The sequence below is a fragment of the Diceros bicornis genome, chromosome 18, assembly GCF_020826845.1.
Source record: "Diceros bicornis minor isolate mBicDic1 chromosome 18, mDicBic1.mat.cur, whole genome shotgun sequence".
NCBI lineage: Eukaryota > Metazoa > Chordata > Mammalia > Perissodactyla > Rhinocerotidae > Diceros > Diceros bicornis.
This window is the reverse complement of record NC_080757.1, coordinates 2965886-2986236: the sequence shown is the minus strand read 5'-3', so window position 1 is coordinate 2986236 and position 20351 is coordinate 2965886. Positions and strand designations below refer to the sequence as shown.

At 41.9% G+C, this 20351-nt stretch overlaps 1 protein-coding gene across 15 annotated transcripts in view; it reads left to right on the top strand.

Moving 5' to 3' along the window:
• Positions 1-20351, top strand: part of SPECC1 (sperm antigen with calponin homology and coiled-coil domains 1) — a 269219-nt gene that overhangs the window by 119414 nt on the left and 129454 nt on the right. The window contains exon 1 of one of the 15 annotated variants that reach the window (XM_058559627.1): positions 4916-5057. The exons of the other annotated variants lie outside the window; for them this stretch is intronic. Coding sequence (XP_058415610.1) covers positions 5018-5057 — 40 coding nt within the window. The 5' untranslated portion in view covers positions 4916-5017. Of the gene's footprint in view, positions 1-4915; positions 5058-20351 lie in introns of those variants that run through there. 15 annotated transcript variants of the gene reach the window in all.

Sequence of the window (20351 nt, the reverse complement as noted above, 5' to 3'; positions counted from 1 at the left end):
TTACATTGTTGCTTTTTTTTAAACAAGCGCCACAGGCATCTTTGACATCAGCATCACCCATCATCACTAGAGCCATTTTGAGGTTAGTTAACCCTGGTTCTGGAGCACGTCAGCTCTACTTCACCTGTTGCTCAAGATAAGCACTCTTTGATTCCACTGGAAGTTTTATCCTATTCACATAATCAGGTGGTTGGTTTTCATTTGCCCTGTATGTGTGATTGCCACAGCCTGACTTCTCACTATACTGCTTTTAAAGTTATCTTTAAAAGATTTCCGGGGGCCGGCCCGTGGCTTAGCGGTTAAGTGTGTGCGCTCCGCTACTGGCGGCCCAGGATCGGATCCTGGGCGCGCACCGTCGCACCGCTTGTCCAGACATGCTAATGCCGCATCCCACATAGAGCAACTAGAGGGATGTGCAACTATGACATACAACTATCTACTGGGGCTTTGGGGAAAAAAGGAGGAGGATTGGCAATAGGTGTTAGCTCAGAGCCAGTCTTCCTCAGCAAAAAGAGGAGGATTAGCATGGATGTTAGCTCAGGGCTGATCTTCCTCACAAAAAAAAAAAAAAGATTTCCATACAGCGATGTCTAATACTTAAAATTGTGAGGTCTTGCCCTCAGGAATAATTACTATGAGTGTGTTAAATTTCTCTACCTCCTTTTAAAATGGTTTTATCAGGTAACCTCTGTCAGCATCTAAAACTATCATTGATCGAGGTTGTTTCAGGTTGTGTCTTCCTTAAACAGTATTTAACATTGATTGGGTCCTGGTGTTTTTAAAAAAAATATTTTGGAGACAATTGGGGAAATTTTAACGTGGACAAAATATCTTATAAGATATTTTGAAAATATTATTTTTCTTAGGCGTGGTAAGGGTGTTGTCAGAGAGGGCCTTAGGAGATCATGCTGGAAGTATCTGGGGTGAAGTGTCATGATCTCATGATGTCTGCAACATACTTTGAAATGATTCAACAGAAAGAAAAATGGAGAGGGGCAGAGATAAAAAGCAAAGGTGGTGACATGTTTACCATTGGTAAATGCAGGTGATGGATAGATAAGGTGTTCATTGCAGTGTTCTCTCCCCACTTTCCTATGAATTTGAAAATGTTCAAAATGAAAAGTCAGACAATAAAGAACGGCTTTTCTCTCCTTCAATATTATAAAAATATTCATCCATGTTTATGTCTAGGACTTTCATATTTTCATTTTTTACAATTAATTTATTTTGAATTGGAATTTAATTTTGGCATAAAGAGTGAGATATGGATCTCACTTAATTTGAAGTAATACTTGATATTAAATTCTTTTAAATCTGTTGTTTTGGAAATTTCCATTCTGTTGTAACCACGCTGTTTTTCTTATGTAATTTTATGGCATGTTTTTAATTCTAATAAGGCAAATCTCTCCTCTTTATTCTTCCTCTTCCAAATTTTCTTAGATTTTCCAATGCCTTTATTCTTCCAGGTGAATTTTGGAATAAACACATCAAGTTCATGATTAATTTGAATTTTGTTAAAATTATAGATTAATTTGGGCAGACTTGACGTTTTATAATATTTTTATTCAGTAACAGAGGATTTCTCTGGATAGCAAAGAATCTTTCAGAAGTTCAAGCAACCATCACAGAGATATTTTGTCTGAGAAGTTAGTGTTTTAATTGTATTACAGAGTAAATAAATATGTTATTTACTTCACTTACTATATATTAGATATTAGGGTCCAAAAATGATTAAGATAGCATGACTGCCACTCAAAAGTTCACAATCTTCTAAGGAATAATGGTTAAAACAATGTGGTTCTTTGGGAAAATACAAGTATTTACAAGGTACAGAAGTACCATGAGGGAGAGAGTATTTTTGGCTGGGATGGGCAGGCTCACCAGAGGAAGTGATGCCCAACCAAGAATTTAAAAGATGAATAAGCATTTTCCAGGCGGCTAGGTTATAGAAGAGTATCAAGTCAGAGGGAATAGAGCAGCTATAGAAGCATGGAGGCCTGAAACAACAAGGTGTGTTCAGGGCACCACAACTGGCTTCATGTTGCTGGAATACAAAGTGAAAGGATGTACTTTTGAAAGATAAGGCTAGAGTAATAGGGGTGGGGGTGCGGAAGGGTCTTTGTATACCATATGGAAGAACTGGGGACTGTATCTTAAAGGTAGAGGGGAGCTACGGGGAGCTTTTAAGCAGAGATTTCATATGGTTGGATTTGCATTTTTGATAAGTTGAGTGGAGGAGTGATTTGAGCAGGAGCAAAACTTGAAGCATTAAGTGAGTTGGAAGCTAATGCTAATTCATCCTTGTATGAATTAAAGGCCTGAATTAAACAAGTGCCAGCAGAGACAAGAGAAAGGCAAGATTTGAAAAATATTAAGGAGATAAGATACACACAGGACTTGACTAGATATTTTAGACTATAAAAGAGAGCCGTAGGAGTCCAGGATGTATCTTGGGTTGGTCCAGTTTTCATAAAGAGACACACATTAATTGGTCAGCATTTTATGGGATTAATAAGATGACTCATCAGTTTCCCAAACTCTCTGGATAAGTCTGCAACTGTTCTGTAAATTGAGGTTACGTCACTGTTACAGTGTTCACAAATTCAGCCTTTTTCTATCATTCCATAAATATTTTGGGAAGTCAACCATCTCTCCTGGGCTTGCTCTTCACCTTTTTAAACAAAGGGGTGAACTTGATCTCAGGTGAATTTCTGCTCTAAAATCATCCTATGCGATTTATTTTCCTTGGTACATTTGCTTCTATGTGCTCAGTGTTGTGCTAGGTTTTGTAGGTTACACAAATAGACTTATGACTCCTGCCTTTGACAAACTAGTTTTGTTGGAGAAACCAACTGGTGGCACTACTACTGAAAGGAAGTAATGTATAAGAGCTGATTTGTTTATGGTACAGCCTGTATCATAAACATTCGTTTATTCATTTATTCATTCATTCTCTACTCTCATACAGCTTGCACTCTAGTGAAGAGACAATCAACCATTAAACAAATAAGTATATCGTCTACTAAATGGTGATAAGTGTCATGGAGGTCAACAAAACAGGCAAGTATGTGTGTTGAGAGTCTGGTTTACTATTTAATGTGGCGTGATGAGAGAAGCCCCTCTTAACAGAATGACATTAGACCAGAGACCTAGGAAGTGGGAGACAGTGAACCATATGGTCTATGTAATGTCAGAATGTGGGGCAAGATCGTTCCAGGTAGAGAGAACAGTAACTCGTAGGCCCTTGGGTGGGAGCATGCTTGGCTTGTTTGAGGAACAGTGAGGAGGCAACTGTAGCAAGAGCAATATGAGAGGGGAAGGTGAGTCCACTGATGGAGGGAGAAAAAGATCTTGCAGGGTCTTGGAGGCTATTGTAAGGGCTTTGGCTCTTCCTCTGAGTGAGACAGAAAGCCGTTGGAGCATTGTAAGTGGAGACATGACATGATTTGACCTAGGTTTTAGAAGCATCATTCTGACTGTTACGTGAAGATTAGATTATAAAGAGGCAGGGGCAGAAGAAGGGAGACTGGTTAGGAGGCAGGTGCAATAGTCCTGGTAGGAGATGACTGTCTCGGACCAGGTGGTAGCAGTGGAAGTGGTGAGAAGTGCTAAGATGTGGTGGCATTTATGATGTATATACTGACATAGTCCACTTACAGAGATGGAGAAGACTATATGAGGCATCTATGGAAGAAAATCAAGAATTCGGGCTTGTTCCAGTTAAATTGGAGATCCCTATTAAGATGTCTAAGTGGAGGTGTCAAGAAGGTAGTTGGATAAGTGAGTCTGGAGTTTAGTAGAGAGGAACGGGCTGAAGAGATATAGAAGATATTTAAAAGCCACAAGTTGGTTGTGATGGTCAAGTCAGATAGAGAAGAGATGACCAAATTGGATAGAGATGGCTGAGCTTTAGGGCACTGCAGGGTCTCGAGGTCAAGGAGATGAAGGAAACCAACAAAGGGGCCTGAGAAGAGGCCACCAGGAAGGTGGGCAGAAGACTAGGAGAGTGTGGTGTCTTGGAAGCCAAGTGAATAAACTGTTTTGAGGACCTGAGTGTGATCAGTGGTATCCTAAGATGTTGATAGGTATGATGAGAACTGAGAATGGACCATAGTGGTCAGGGGATGCAGGAAATAGAATCTGTCATTCCACTCATGATTTTATGAGTCCTAAATATTTTCACTGCAAGGTTTAGTTAGTTCCAAGTGTTTTCACTGTAAGATTAACTATGAAAGTCGTTCAGGGTAACTTCCCTAAGTTAGTCATTTCAGCAAAACAGTCTCCACTTGGGTTTGGTATGCATTTTTATTATTAGCGGTAGTACTCATCTTGGGTAACGGGCAAATCTTTGTTAATGCATTATTTTTCTTCACCACCTCCGTCTCAAGAGTTGTTTGTTCGTCCATTCAATTCACTCACCCCAAAAAAACTTATTAAGCTCCTGTCCTATGCCAACCCTAGGGTTTTTTTGTCCTGATAGAAGATCTAATTTCTCACGTGCAGGATTTCGCCTTCAGGGTGGCACTTGGCTTCAGCCAACCGTGTCCAGCAGCAGTTCTCAGCGTCTGCCCTTAGAGGACTTAAGTCGGTCAGACGATGCGGCCCTCTCACGCCTGGGAGGGACCCTCTGGACGCACAAGAGCGATATGCAGATGAGTTGGGCGGGCAGTATGCAGATGATGTGGGTGGGCCTCGCCGGGTGGGCAGCCTGGAGTTGAGGTGGGCGGGCCTGCAAGCGGGCGGGGTGGACCGAGGTGGGCGGGCGGTATGCAGATGAGGGGGCGGGGTGGACCGGGACGGGCGGGCGGTATGCAGATGAGGGGGCGGGGCCCGCCCCCGCGGGAGAGGAGCGGCTCCGCCGGCGGCCGCCGGGAACTGGAAGGCGCCCGGCCCTTTCTTTGACTGGAGCGGACCCGCTGGACGCAGCTGCCTCGCCAGCCGGAGCCGGCGCGAGCTGCAGCACGGCGGACACCGTGTCCGAGGCCGGCCAGCTGGCCGCTGCCCGAGCCGGCCGAGCATGGGCAACCACTCGGGGCGGCCCGAGGATCCCGAACCAGGTCTGTGCGGTTGGCGGGCGTCGCGCCGCGCCCCCTCCCCGGCCGGGCGCCCTTCCCCCACCCGCCGCCCGGGCCGGCGGCCGCCGCGCTGCCCGCGGGCGCCGAGGGGGTGAGTGGAAAGGTGAAGTTCCCGGGATGTGATTCTTGCCTTTGGAATGCGCCAGTGGGGTTGTGAAATTACCTGTGCCTGCTCCGCGACAAGGAAATGCCACTCACGGTACACACGTACCTGGAAGCCCTGGGTCCGCCCGGACGCAGCGAGTGGGGCGGGAAGGAGCCTGGCTCCGTGGCCCGGAGCACGCAAGCCCGGCCCCTGGGGAGGGGTCCTGTGGGCGGGGGGTCTTCTGTACAGATTTCATGGTGGAATCTGGCTTCCTCCATGTCTGCCGCCGTGTGTAGGCAGTTCTTGCAGAGTTTCTAGGGATTTGCGACAAAAAGTGACTTGGCAGTCGTTTTCTGGTTCATTGTCCATTTTGCAGTGCATCACTTGCATATCACACACTTTCTGGAGTCCCATGGAAGGTGGCAACCCGTCAGCAGATCTGTTACTCATACTCAGACCAAAGGCTTGCTTGTGACTGCTGCTTACCCAAAATAGTCTGTGCTTATTTGGGGATACCAGAAACTTCTCCGGCTTATCAAATTTTTATTTCCTCAGAATTTAAGCGAGCTTGGTTGGAGAGTCAGCTGGGCTCTAGTTTTCGTCTTCTGGTTGATCATCCTGGCCTCCAGCAGAGATTTAGATGCTGAAAACCACGGGGTTGCATTTAAAAGCAAAACAGAACATTTCTATACTGTCACATGAAGCAAATGGAATTTAATTTAGCCTCAAAACTTGCATCTCGGCCGACTGGGGAGAGAGGGTCGGCCTAGTGCTGGCATCCTGGAGTGGCAGGTGACAAGTATGTGTTTCTGTGACAGTCAGAACTCTAAAGAATTTTTCCAGGGAGTAATTTTTTAATTTGAATTTGAATGAGGAAATTGAGGCTTTGAGAGGTGGAGTGACCTGTGTAAGTGACTTATCCCTTGAATGCTGTAATTAAAACTTTGCTGTTAGCCTCAGTCCATTGCTCTTCACTGACCTCCCAGTGCCTCAGCTGCCTGTCTTGGCAGGGAGGCCAAGCCCACTTAGGCCATATCCTTGGGGCTGGGCCAAAGTGGGTGCCTCCCTGGCAATTGTGGTACGTTGACCTGGTCTAAGAACCAGGGTAGAAAACTTTGACTGCCACGCGAGAGCGCTGTGAGAAAGAATTTTAGATATGGCGTTACTGCATCAATTACATAGGGGTAACTCCCTGAATTACACAGCACTTACCCAGATTTCTTCGGGCAGAATAACTAATATTTGCAAAATAATGCATTTATCATAAATAGCCCTGTGATAAACAATCAGGTAAAGGATATGTAACATTTTAAAAACGCCTCTCATTAGTACACAACTGCCCAGGTATTGTGAAAACTCCTCTGTATTATTCCCTTCATGTCAAAATTGTGGAGAGACTGTCCACCTTGTTAGAGCCATGAAGAGTTATTTGGGTGCTTGCTCTCCAATTTCCAAGTGACCTTGCTTTTTAAAGCACTCTAATGGAGAGCAGATGAGGAGGACACTTTTATGCCAGTGATTTATTTTGTTGCGTCTTTCAAAGAGTGCACATAATTTCAGAATGGGAACTTAGTCTGATTTGCTGCAAGTAAAGATACCTAATTAGAAAATCTTAGGAAAGACTTTAAATGCTGGCCTATTGTTCCTGAAAGTGTGAGTGTAATTTTAACTGGTCTCTTAATGCTGTGATGAAATGCTATGAATGCATCAGTGAGATCCTGGAAGTTAGAGTTTTGTTAAAGATTAGTGTATCTTCAGATTAGCATATCGTCAGTCTGCTTTACCACGAGGGCTAGGATGAGGTGGGGGCCTCCCACTGGCAGTTGTGGTGCATTGGACTAGAATCGGAACAGTAAGTGCTTCAGTGGGTCCTCAGAGCAAGGGGCGCAAAGAGGAGTGGTAGAGGTAAGGGGAAACAGAGGGAGGCTGGACAAGGCGAGAGCAACACTCAAGTCTCATTGTTACATGGTTCTTGCATTGTGTCGGTTTTGTCCTTTGAGAGACAGACCCTTAAACAGAATTGGGAATGAAAGAGGTTTATTAGAGAGTAACACCTGAGAAAGACAGAAGGGATGGGAAGCAGAAGTGGGCCAGGAATGCTTTAAACCATGGTGCAGATCCAACACGGAGGAGAGGAAAAGGGGGCGGCAGCAGGTTTGGGCAGAGAGAGCCTCAGACAGCCATGCAGATCTGCTGACGTCTTGGCCAGCCAGTCAGGGAGCTCCAGAGCAGACTACCCAGTAGAGGAGCCCCAGGTGGGCAGAAATGGCTAGTCCCTAGTCTTCTTGCTGTGGTCGGTCACTGCTGGAGGCTGCCTGGGAAGAATGTGCCTTCAGCTCAAAAGCCAAATTGAGTCCTGGGATCCTGGTGGCACTAACAGCTGGAGGTGTCAGTTAACTGCAGTCCTTGCAGCTGAATGCCAAGTTCTTTCTCGAATAGAGATCCAAGTGGCACACCTCGTGGCTGGCTTCCTCAGGACCTCAATTGCTTCAACAGGGAGGGTCTGTTGAAAGGGTAAATGAGGTAAAATCCCCATCTCAGATCCCCCCCCCCGTCCGGCCCACCTTAAAGGGGCTGGAATTACCCCCATCTCTTTCACTGGAAATGCCTCGTCCTCTCTGGGGCACACGTGAGGCAGAAGGCAGGTCCTCAACCGCTGCTTCTTTTCTAGCCCTGGAATTGGCTGTGGTGGCAGCAAGATTCCTCTTTTGTGGTATCTGTGATCCTCTGAGTTGGGTCATTGTGACTTATTGTGGTATTGCAGATTGGACAAGAGAAATAGATCAAGTAAAAGACATGAAAGTTTGCATGAATGAGGGCACCTAGAATCAAAACATGTTGATGATCACGTCTCTTACCTCCTAGCAGGTCCCAGTTAATAGTGCTTCAATTTCCAACCAGGTTATTAGTGCCTGCATTGTCGGAGAGGGCTGCTGGGTATAGTTGTGCAGGTTGGGCACTGTTCAAAGGCATCTGGGTATAAGGAAATGAGTTGGCCCAGGTGGGGTTGTATCAGTCCAGAGGAAGGGGTGCCATTTTGCAGTTTTCCTTTTTTATAATCACACAAAGGTGCCCCATATGCTAAATGAGGCCTTAGTAGAAGGTGAGCTTAGAAGGCTTTCCTCAGTCTCACTGCTAGCTGATATTTGCTTACTATTTACTTTAGATTTGCATGTATGTGTTTAAACCATGGATACAAATGATATGAAACAAAAGTAAAAGCTTCTACCCATACCCCGTCAGGTCCCACTCTATATTAGTTATCTAAGTTAATGCTAACCAGTTAAAGATGAATCCCAGAACAGCCACTTAAGACAGTAAAAGCTGATTTCTCCCTCACGTCACCGTCTAGTGTGAGTTGGGGGCCGCCTAGGGAGTTAGGTAGTTGTTAGAGACTCCGGCTGGTGAACGTTCATCATCAGGGTCTGGCTCCCACGTTGCGCTGGATCTCCCAGCAGTCAGGAGAAGAGAGCGCCTTGAGGATCCTGCAGGAGATGTGGTGGTGCCCGTCATTTCCACCCACGTTCCACTGGCCAGACTCACATAGCCCCACCTGGGTGCTGAGGGACTGGGAAAGGTCCCTGCGGAGTGCCAAGCAGAAGACAGCACAGATGTTGGTGAATACTGCAGTCTCTTTCCAGACATGATGTCCACTCTCAACCACATTTGTGTCAATATTTTATTAAGAAAATTTTAATCAGAAAAATTGAAAGACATATATAGTAAACACTCATATATCCACCACCTAGATTCTACAATCAACATTTTGCTACATTTGCTTTATTTATGTCTCTCTCCATCTGTTCATCCCTCTATCCATCTTATTTTTTTTGTGCCTTTCAGAGAAATGGTGGTTATCTCTATAATTCTACATAATATGCTATACCTATAATCTTTCTTGATTTATTAGCTTTCAGAGCTATCTGTTAACCCTCAGTGTGCAAGTTGAGGAATTAAGTGCGTTTTTACTACTACATTCCTCTCCTCCTCCATTCCTGCAAGTCATACTTAAATTTTCTAAATCTCTTGTTAGTATAGTGAAATGCTAATGGTGGAATACAGGTGGTAGGTATACGGTTTTCACTGTACAATTCTTTCAACTTTGGTATATGAAATTTTCATTTGAAAAATTTAAAAATTCTAAGGAAATCTTCTGTTGTTCATCACCTGTATTTCTTGACTAACCAACTTTAAACAGTGTCCTTGGCTAGGTAAATGAGGATGTAATATCCCTAACTGTCTTCTGCCTTTTCCCCAACATCCTCTGTACCCTTTTTTCCCAGTCTGCCTCTCAGCCTTTTACATGGCTAGAGCATTCTGTTCTGTAATTAGCATTATTAAATCTTCTGTGCAGTGTTTATATGTTGATTCTAAAAATTGAAAACAAATCAGCATTTAAAATATTGGGATCTCATATGAATTATTTACTGGAGAACCAGGCAGTGCGTTTAGGTTTAGAGAGAAGGAAATGTAATCTTAACAATGCTTAATTTGTGATCCGTGACAGACCATGTTACTTTAAAAGAAAAATGGGAGGAGTAAGGAGGTTGGAAAGGAGTTGGTACAAGTATTATAGTTGTTGACTTTTAAAATTATCTTAACTTTGTCCTATTATCCAGCTTCTCAATTTTACAGATTGTACAGATTGTTGTAGGGAATTCATTTTCTTCTTAAAGACAGAAAGCACGGTGGTGAAGAGCCACACTGCCTGTTCAAATCCCAGGTTTGTCTCTTCGTAGATCTGAGACTTTGGGCAAGTGATGTAAGTGCTTTGAGCCTCAGTTTCTTCAACTAGAAAAGGGGATGGTAATATAGCCTACCTCATAGGGTTGTTGTGGTGATCAGTAGGTGAGAACAGGTGAAGGGTGAGAACAGGCTCGCACTAGAAAGTGCCGATGAGCTGTGGTTGTCCCTGTTGCCAGCCTTCTGACTCCTGCCCAGTTTTGACGTGGTTGGCTTTGGGTCTGGTCTCGCTCTCAGGTTAGCCGGCTACTTCTTGGGTCCGTTTCCCCTTTTCTGCATTCCCTTTGCTTTGCTAGACTATTTCCTGTGATTATCTATGTCACCAAACTTGTATATATTCTGTCATCTCTATATTCACCTTTTTCTTCTGGTTTTCCTATTGACTTTTTAAATTTCATCGATTGTATTTTCTATTTCCAAAATATTTTTTGTCCTCTGTGTTTCTGTTTGGGGTTTGGGCTTAAGTTTAGGGGGAGGGGAGTAGAGTTGTTTGGAGGGCTGGAGCAGATGAGTTAATGTTGCTTCTGTTATTATTGGTTTTAGACTTCAAGTATTCAACACAATTTTTGCAATATTCACTAAGAGGAGAATGTAGTAGGCATTTTTCTCAGATGTATTTTGTTTCATAGAAGAGTTTCAGAGTGGAACTAGTGTTCTGAGAGACATATTTTGGAAAATGCACCCTTTTAGTATTAAAAAAGATGTGTGTGTATATATGTGTGTGTGTATGTATATATCATATATATATCTCATATATGTGTGTGTATATATGTGTATATGATATATATGTGTGTGTATATATATATATAAAAAGATCATCGATCTTTGATCAAAAATCAGTGATAACAGGGGCTGGCCCGGGGGTGCAAGCGGTTAAGTGCACGCGCTCCACTGTGACAGCCCGGGGTTCGCTGGTTCAGATCCCAGGCGCGCACTGACACACCGCTTGTTAAGCCATGCTGTGGCGGTGTCCCATATAAAGTAGAGGAAGATGGGCACAGATGTTAGCCCAGGGCCAGTCTTCCTCAGCAAAAAAGAGGAGGATTGGCATTGGGTGTTAGCTCCGGGCTGGTCCTCCTCACAAAAAAAAAAAAAAAAATCAGTGATAACACATTGTAAGAAAAGATAAGTAATATCAAATATATCTGTCACTGTAATAAATGTGAATGAGTTAAACTCTCCATTAAAAGGAGAGGCCCCTGGGGCCAGCCAGGTGGCGCAGGCGGTTAAGTGCGCACGTTCCGCTGCGGCGGCCCGGGGTTCGCCGGTTCAGATCCCGGGTGCGCACCGACGCACCGCTTGTTAGGCCATGCTGTATCGGCGTCCCATATAAAGTAGAGGAAGATGGGCATGGATGTTAGCCCAGGGCCAGTCTTCCTCAGCAAAAAAGAGGAGGATTGGCATTGGATGTTAGCTCAGGGCTGGTCCTCCTCACAAAAAAAAAAAAAAAAAAAAAGAAGAGGCCCCTCCTCTAGATTAAGACAGAAAACAAAATATATATGCTGCAGAAAAGCATAGTCAGGTGATACTTTGATTTTAAAAATTAAGTCATTTGAAGTTGTGAATAATAAAAAACTAGTTCTTTAAGCTTTCAACTTCAGCATCTTGTTATTCTAAGTTCAGTAAAATTTAATTATCACTAATTAAGGGGATCTTTGATTAATATTCACTCCCATTTACAAACTTGTTTAATAAGCTTTAAATATTTTAAATTGTGTTTATTAATTTAAAATATTTAGATTCCTGTTAAAGTCTGACTGACAAACAGTCCAGGTTTTTTAAGTCTTATAAATTTAATAATTATTCTTATAAACATAGTGATTCTCTTATGTATTCTAAAACACTCATACATTCTCTCTTTATGGTATGCGTGTGTGTATATAGATGCATACTTTCAAATTAAAATCACAAATTACTCAATTACATATTTTAAATTTAAATTACAAGGCTGATCTGTAACTCTTAATAGGTCCAGTTCTCTTAAACATAGTACATATAATTCCAAATGCAGGTATTTCTTAGTGTGTAATACTGTTAATACTTGTTTAGTTCTTTCAAATATTACTCTACTTGATTCTAAATGTTTCTAGGATTAAAAGATGTTTACATGAGTGTTTTATTCCAAATAATAAATAATATTGGGATTCTGTCCCATATAATTTTGGGGGTTGCCTTCTCAGTTTGCTGAGGTTTTTTAACCAACAGAGATCTCTGGCAGGAACAAGGACAGGATTCTTACCCCAGATGCCAGATATCTGCTTGAGCCCCATTTGCTGTGATTGGAGCATATGCAAAGATTATCTATGCGTGATAAATTTTCTCAGCCTTTATCTGAGGGTATCTATATTTTGCCCTCATCCTTATTGATAGTTTGCCTGGGTATAGAATTCTGGGTTCAAAATCTTTGTAATCTCTCTATACCACTGACTTCAAAACTTGAAGAAGGAGGTGGTCATAATGCCCATGGACCTTAGATTCAAATTATATTTTTCTTAATTCTTACTTACAGTTCCTAATGGGAGCCTGAGACCTTTTCATTAAGACCTGTCACTTGCTTAGAGTTTGCACTTCCTTGGCACTTAAAGTATGTAAATATTTTCCCATCTAACTCCAAAGACCTTTGACTTGATAGAACGCTACCTGCTTTTCTTATATTATCTGTCTCTTGAGGTGGTATCTTCTTTGATAGTAAAACAAAATGTGATTTAATTGTGGATATCTCTCATGGCTTTGTCCGACTTGCAGGGTTTTTATACTGAAACAGTATTATCAGTTAAAGACACACACACACCCACCACAAAGTCTCTTAAATCAGACAGGGCCTTCTATATTGACAAAAGTACAATTCAAGAAGAAAAAGTAGCAATTACAAAATCCAGTACACTACTAGCAAAACATTGGAAGTGACTAAAGCAAAACCTGTTAGAAATGCATGGAAAAACTCGCAAGTAAAATGAGAGAATTCAACAGTGTCTCTTACACAAACAGTTTTTCTAGATTGTTCGTGGAATGGTTAAAACGTTAATCTATTCTAGATCAGAAAGAAAACTTCATTATAATTTCAAGGGAAATTTTACTGGTGACTCTGGGATCATAGTGCAATAAAACTGTAGATAATAAAAGTTGAAATTTAAGGGGCCGGCCCGGTGGCGCAAGCGGTTAAGTGCGCGCGCTCCGCTGCGGCGGCCCGGGGTTCGCTGGTTCGGATCCCGGGCGCGCACCGACCCACTGCTTGGTGAGCCATGCTGTGGTGGCGTCCCATATAAAGTGGAGGAAGATGGGCACCGATGTTAGCCCAGGGCCGTCTTCCTCAGCAAAAAAAGAGGAGGATTGGCGGATGTTAGCTCAGGGCTGATCTCCTCACAAAAAAAAAAAAAAAAAAAAAGTTGAAATTTAAAAAACTTAATCCTTTTGGAAATTTTGACCCATATAGGAACTGAAAACTACAATTATACAAAAATAATTATGAAGTACTTCATAAAGTTGCAAATAATAAGCAAGTTCATTCCTCTGAAAGCTTTTGTTATCAAAAAAGAAAGAATGAAAATATATGATGTAATTACTATACACAGAGAATTAGAAAATAAACAACAAAAGAAACTTGGGAAAACAGGAGGAAGTGTTCTAAAAGGGCAGATTAATGAAGTAGGTTACGACTGTATCTGTGTCTCTCTTGTTTTACCCTCAGCACCTAGCACATTGCCCAACACATCGTTGGCAGTTAGCAAATATTTGTTGAGTGAATGAATATATGAATAAACAAAAAAGAAAAAAACACTAGAACTGAAAAATCTAAGAGTAGGTTCTTTGTTAAAACAATGAAGTAGTTGGGGCCGGCCCGGTGGCGTAGCCGTTAAGTGCGCATGCTCTGTTGCCGCGGCCCGGGGTTCGCCGGTTTGGATCCCGGGTGCACACCAATGCACCACTTGTTAAGCCATGCTATGGCGGCGTCCGATATAGAGTAGAGTAAGATGGGCATGGATGTTAGTCCAGGGCCAGTCTTTCTCAGCAAAAAAGAGGAGGGTTGGCATCGGATGTTAGCTCAGGGCTGATCTTCCTCACACACACACAAAAAAACCAAAAAAAACCAAACAAGTAGATAAAGCTGTAGTCAGACTAATTAAGGGAAAAAAAAATAACAAAAATACCCCAAATTAGCAATGTAAGAATGTATATAATCAGATGTGGAGATTAAAAAACAATAGAAAATTTTGATGAAATTGAAATTTTCTAGGAAAATGAAACTACTAAAATCAATTCATGAAGAAATGAAACACTTGGACAGAAGAGTAATCTTGGAAGACATCACAAAGTGACTAAGAAAATAGCTCCAAAAATAATCCTGAGCCCAGATGGTTTTGTAAGTGAAATCTTTCAGATATAAGAAAAATATCATTTCTATGCTATTTAAAGTCATCTAGTGCATTGTTTCCCAAAGATTGCTATATTACAGAGGATACAGGTCATGACTGAAAGTATAAACATACAGATGACAATTTCTTATTTTAATAGTTAATTTAAAATGTGTTAGAAAAATTTTAACTAGTACATCGAATCTATGTCTGTTGCTTAGGATGAGGTTAGGTTAAAAAAAGAGGAAGTCAATCAATATTAAGTTTATGTAGAAAAATATTAAATATATAATAGAACAGGTAAATGCAAATATAACCAAAATTGTGAAGGTGATGCTCAGATAATAGGAACTTGAAAAATATTCCGAAGTACAGAAAAGATGGGAAGCATTCCAATTTATTTTACCAGAAGTACTACTAATACTATTAAGGCTACTCCCAATACCAAAGCCTTTCAGAGACAGAGCTAACAAAGGAAGCCAGAGTTCATTCTTCCTAATGTAGATGCACGTGTCCTGACATGTAAGCCAAATTTAATCCAACCATATATTTTTAAAATATTGCACTACTGGTGAAAAACAGGTTCATTCCAAGAATGCAATAATATTATTATATAATTAATTTAAGGTGTGTTAAGACATCAGTAAATTTAAAGAGAAAAAAATTTTCATCTTACTGCATATATGTCAATAATGCATTTGATAAAGTTTAACATCTACCTCATAAACATTTAATAGGAATGAATGGATCCTTTCTTAAGATAATAAATAAAGTGGTCTGAAAGCTACACACACCGTGCTTAACAGGAAATTAAAAACATTCCTATAAAGGTCAGGAAAAAAACAGTGGTGCCCATAGAGGACATTGTTTTCAGATAGACTAACTGAAGCAGTAAGAGTAAAAAAAATGTTTCTTAAAAAAGACAAAATTAGCATTATTTGTAGGTACTGGAATTCTCTTGTTAGAAGAGCCAAGAAGGTCAACTGAAAAGCTATTAGAACTAACCAGAAGTCAGGAGGGGAATGAGTTTGGAAATGCAAGTATGTATATATTCATATATGTATGAATATGCATATGTATGCATGTATGTGTATGTAGCTTTCTTTATGTTAGTAATAATCAGAAACACTGGTTTATTAAAAGGTCACATTCACAGTATGGGCAAAGTGTCTAAAACCTGGGGGAAAAATAAGGAATGGGAGGCCTCTGGTAAACTATACTCTCTACTCGGAGAGAAGACTTAGTGATGATGAAATAGATGTCCTCTGTTCTATGGAGGAATTATCCTTCATATATTATAGGTTTTCAAATCAGAAATAGTTGCTGAATTTTGTCAAATGCCTGTTTTTTCTTTTTAGACATAATGATTTGATGGATTTGAAAATTTTCACCTTATAGTGAAATTTTAAGTCAGGTTCTTCTAAATCTCCCTTTTGTAATTTTTTTTTTTAACATGGATTTTTTTTTTAACTTAGCAGCATAAGTTTTTGACTCCTTGTTGCCTTATATGTAAAAAAGGGTGTGTGTAGAAGGTTAGCTCTACCATTTCTGCTAACTTTAACATTCTATAATTTTGTCTTTTGACTCTTAAACTTTTTAAAAAAAATTTTTCTGTATACTTTTTCTTTCTTTTGTTTTTTTCGAGGAAGATTGACCCTGAGCTATCATCTGTTGCCAGTCTTTCTCTTTTTCCTTTTTCTCCCCAAAGCCCCAGCACGTAGCCGTATATCCTAGTTGTAGGTCCCTCTATTTCTTCTATGTGGGGTGCCACCCCAGCATGGCTTGATGAGCGGTGAGTAGGTCCGTGGCCAGGATCTGAACTGGGGAACCCTGGGCTGCCAAAGCTGAGCACGCAAACTTAACTGCAACGCCGTGGGGCCCATGACTTTTAAACTTTTTAACCCAGAGAAGTGTTTTGGGCATGGAGGAGACCGGGATTTCACCTGTTGAGTGTGTTGTTCAAATGTACTTTAGGTATGAGGTTTCTAGTCTGTTGAATTCTGTTTTACTTAAAGTTTTTATGTGCCTCCAATCAGATCAGACCAGCCTCTGTAGTGGTATCATAGAAGCAGCATGAAAACGTGGAGCATTTTGAAGGTTTCAGTGTATGCTTATGAAGACTTTGCCATCCCGTTAGAGAGCGCTTCTCCCCGGGACCATCCACCAACCAGGCCCAGCATGTTGGTGGGGCTTCACTCTTGCTGCTCTGCTTTGTGAGACACCGTCTCCTGGTATATCATTTTATTTATTTATTTATTCCCCCCAAAGCCCCAGTGGATAGTCGTATGTCATAACTGCACATCCTTCTAGTTGCTGTATGTGGGACGCGGCCTCAGCATGGCCGGAGAGGCGGTGTGTCGGTGCACGCCCGGGATCCGAACCCGGGCCACCAGCAGCGGAGCGTGTGTACTTAACCGCTAAGCCACGGGGCCGGCCCACCATCTCCTAATATGTATATTATTGTCCACCACCTTCCCACTCAACCTTCAAGGCCCTCTGGCGTCCCCCTTCGCGTGGACGTTGTATGATAGTTGGTTCTTCTCCAGCTGAGTAAGAACCACTTGAGCCACTTACTTGTCCTACTCATCTCTGTGGCCCCCAACAGTCCACAGTGGGCCTTAGCAAAAAGGAGGGTTTTAATGATTTGGTGGCAGCTGTCCCTTGTATTTCCAGGAAATTTTTGAATTCCCAGGAAAAAAATAGGTTTCCTATTTCAAAATTAATGTGATTGGCCAAATATTTAAAATTGAGATTTAAAAAAATCATTTAATGTTATGATGTTCAGAAAAGCTTGTTTCACAGAAAGTTTTTCTACATTCCACCACTACAAAGATAACCCAGGTATCCTGGGCCAGGGGATCCCTGGGGGGCTGGCACACGGAACTTGCCCACCCTCTGTCTCCTTTCATCCTTGTCAGAGAGACTGAACACAGGCCACCGTCCCCATTTCCCTCTGGTCTTTCACAGCTCATATCTATTTGTAAATATTCTCTTTCCAATATCCTCTGCCTCTGCTCATTTTTTTTAACCTTGCTCTTTTACTTCAGAAAAATAAGTCTTTTATCCTTCACTCTTTATCTTCTTCTCATTAGCTACTTGTTCCAAATTGAAGCTAATTATGGGTAAGTGTTAAGATTGGGGGTTATGATAAGCCTGGAAAAATAAAGTCATAAATTTTGTCCTGAAACTATATCTAATAAAGAACTAGTGCCAACAACCTCCAAAGCTCTTGAAAATCCCCTTTGTTTTATCTGCCAAAGAATTCATCTCCTTCCTCTAATTGGTCCTGCTTTTTTCTGTAGCACCAGCAGCCAAATTAAAAAAAAAAATCTTGGAAGGTTAAATTATCAGCAGTCTAACTTTCTGATTTATAAACAGATGAACAAAGAGCCTATTCATAGTGGTCATAGAACCATTATGAAAATTATCTGTTTATAGTTATATTTTGGTCTCTTCTGCTCTCCCTTCAACCTGAATACATTATAGTGTGCCAGAGTTACATGGAATTATATGCTTGCAAACTGAACAGTCTCCTTTTGCAGGTTAACAAAGTGTGTGTGTGGTGTGTGAGGGGGCAGAGGTATGTGTCTGTGTGTATGTGTGTTTTGTTTACATGTGTGTGTTTGTGTTTCCGTGTGTATGTGTGTCCCTCACAACTTCCTTGACATCCTAACCTTCTCTGTCATTCTGCTTTGTGCTTTATGCTTGGTAGGGGTTTTCAATCAGTAATTGTAAGTGATTAAGAAAGAAGAAAAAATAAAAATCAAGAGATAACAGACATGATTCACTTCAGTGTAAACTGTGCATTAAAATGACCTCTTCTTTATAATAAACTCTGGTATCCAGAGCCTTATGCTAACCATTTCAGATACAAAATAGTCCTTAAAGTATTACAAACGTCTGCTTTTCATTCCGTGTGTTCCTGTCGCACAGGTCACCAGTATCAATGTCAGTTCTGTTACCAGCCTTGACTCTAGGGGTGCCCTAGGGGCTTCTTGATAGCTGTGGCCAGTCCATGCTGGGGTCATATGCTTGTCAGCATTCTGGACTTCCCTCACTTGTCATCTGCTGTCTCTAATCTGTTCCCGCGTGCCTAGAAACCAGTAACTAAAGCTGCCAGAACTGTGTCTAAAGCAGAGATGCTTCTAATAATAAAACGGTGTGAAGTTTAGGGCACAGACATTTTTAGCTTCTCTGGAGACCTCTTCCTGTTCCCGGTTAATGACAATATCTCAAGTAGCTGAGTGGCTGTGCACTTGAGTCTTGGTTAGATAGACTATTACTGCACACTTGTGCAGACACACGCCATCCTCCTGCCTTAGCCTCTCCTCATATGCACAGGCCTCCTCCTTCCCGTGAACCACACCACACTCCCTCTCCTTGCCTTTGCCGGGATGCTCCCTTCTCAGAACTTTACAGCTGACTTCTCTGTAGGTTGGCCATAAGTCCCATTTTGTCCGGGATAGTCCCAGTTAACACCCATTGCAGGTCAGTTTATACCTTTTGTTTTTACTCTCAAAGGTGGAAGATAAATTATACCTTCATCCTACTCCTCATCCTTTCAGGCCTCCTCAGCTCATATGTCACCTCTCCAGGTAGACCTTACCCCACCAGCCCAGGTAGGCTTCTCCTTCTCCTCCGGGGTGGAAGAGCCTTTGTTTGTTGTGGTTGCTGAATAGCCCCCAGAGCTTGGTTGGGCTGAGCCAGGGTTTGTGAGAAGGAGAGAAATTTAGGCCTCTTTCCTCAAGAGGACCTGTGAAGGGCCAGGCTGGCAGAAGTGAGGGAGGAGACGCACTAGGTGCTGGGAGGGTCGGCAGGGATGTGTAGGGGAGGGACGTGGGAGGGGAGGTGAGATGAAGCTAGGAGGAGAAAGGGAGGATGAAATGTGGGAGAGTGCTGTGGACTTGGATTTACAGGAAGGCGTACTAATGTGATTGTGTACATCAGCCCTCAGGAGAAATTTTAATCTACTCTGCCCCTCAAGGCTGTAAGAGTCAGATTGGAGTGCATTAGAAATGAGGCAGGGTGTGCCATTAGCATTGAAGGGGACAGATAGAGGGAGAGACTTCTGGTGAGGCTTGATTGTAAAAGGATTACATTAAATAAACAAACTCCATTTTCTCTAGGTAATAGGTTGTAATATTAGACAAAACCTTGGATTCAGAGACAGATGTTTGAGGTTCATTTCTCCTTTTTTGACCTTGATGGGTTTTATGTTGGTGAAAGGAGGGTTTGAGCTACATCTGTGACGTCCCTTCCACCTTTTAGAAGTACAGGACTCCTTCATGTGCTTCGGAGAGGCCACACTAGAAAACATTTTGAATTTCTACAGAGTACTATTTTTTTTTCCAATTGCAGGCCAGAAAGGGAAACTTCCAAATAAGGATGCACGAGCTACTCTGGGAAACAAAGGGAAACAATAACTAAAACACAAATCTAGCCTTTGCCCCGGCATGAGAAGAATGCAGACCGTTAGCTGACCTAAAGGTTTCTGTTTTACTTCATATTTAGGTGAAATGGTCAGCTTTCACCATTATGCCCAAAGAAATTTCTCTTCAGACTTTTAAGATATTTGCGTTAATATTGAGATGATTGTATTATCCTTGAGAGCGCTGTGGTCACTTTTATCTATAAAACTGCCATGCTTAATTGTATATGTCCCAGGAACAGTGCTTGAAAACTAAATTTAGAAAAGTTATCTAGGCTCACAAATGATTATGGTAGACGTTCAGTAAAGACTCCTATCTAATGCCAGCACACACGTTGCTGGGTCACCTCCCCTCAGTTTAGCCATCTGAACATGGTGGAGTGGTTCCGTAATTTGGTGATTTGATTCATCGGATAGTATGCAGACTGCCATTCAAACTGTACTTGTCAAGATTATTCCCAAGGATGAGAAATGTTTGATGGGGAGGTGGATGAACAAAGCTGAGTACAAAATTCTATGTATACCGATTATATCTTTGTAAAAGTGTGTTCCGGAGGACACAGATTGGCCAGCCTCATTTGTCTTACGGAACGTCTTGAAGTTTTTTGAGTAAGAATACTTACTTTGTCAGGCCTGAGCTCTCCACCTGTTGGATCTCCTGCCACTCC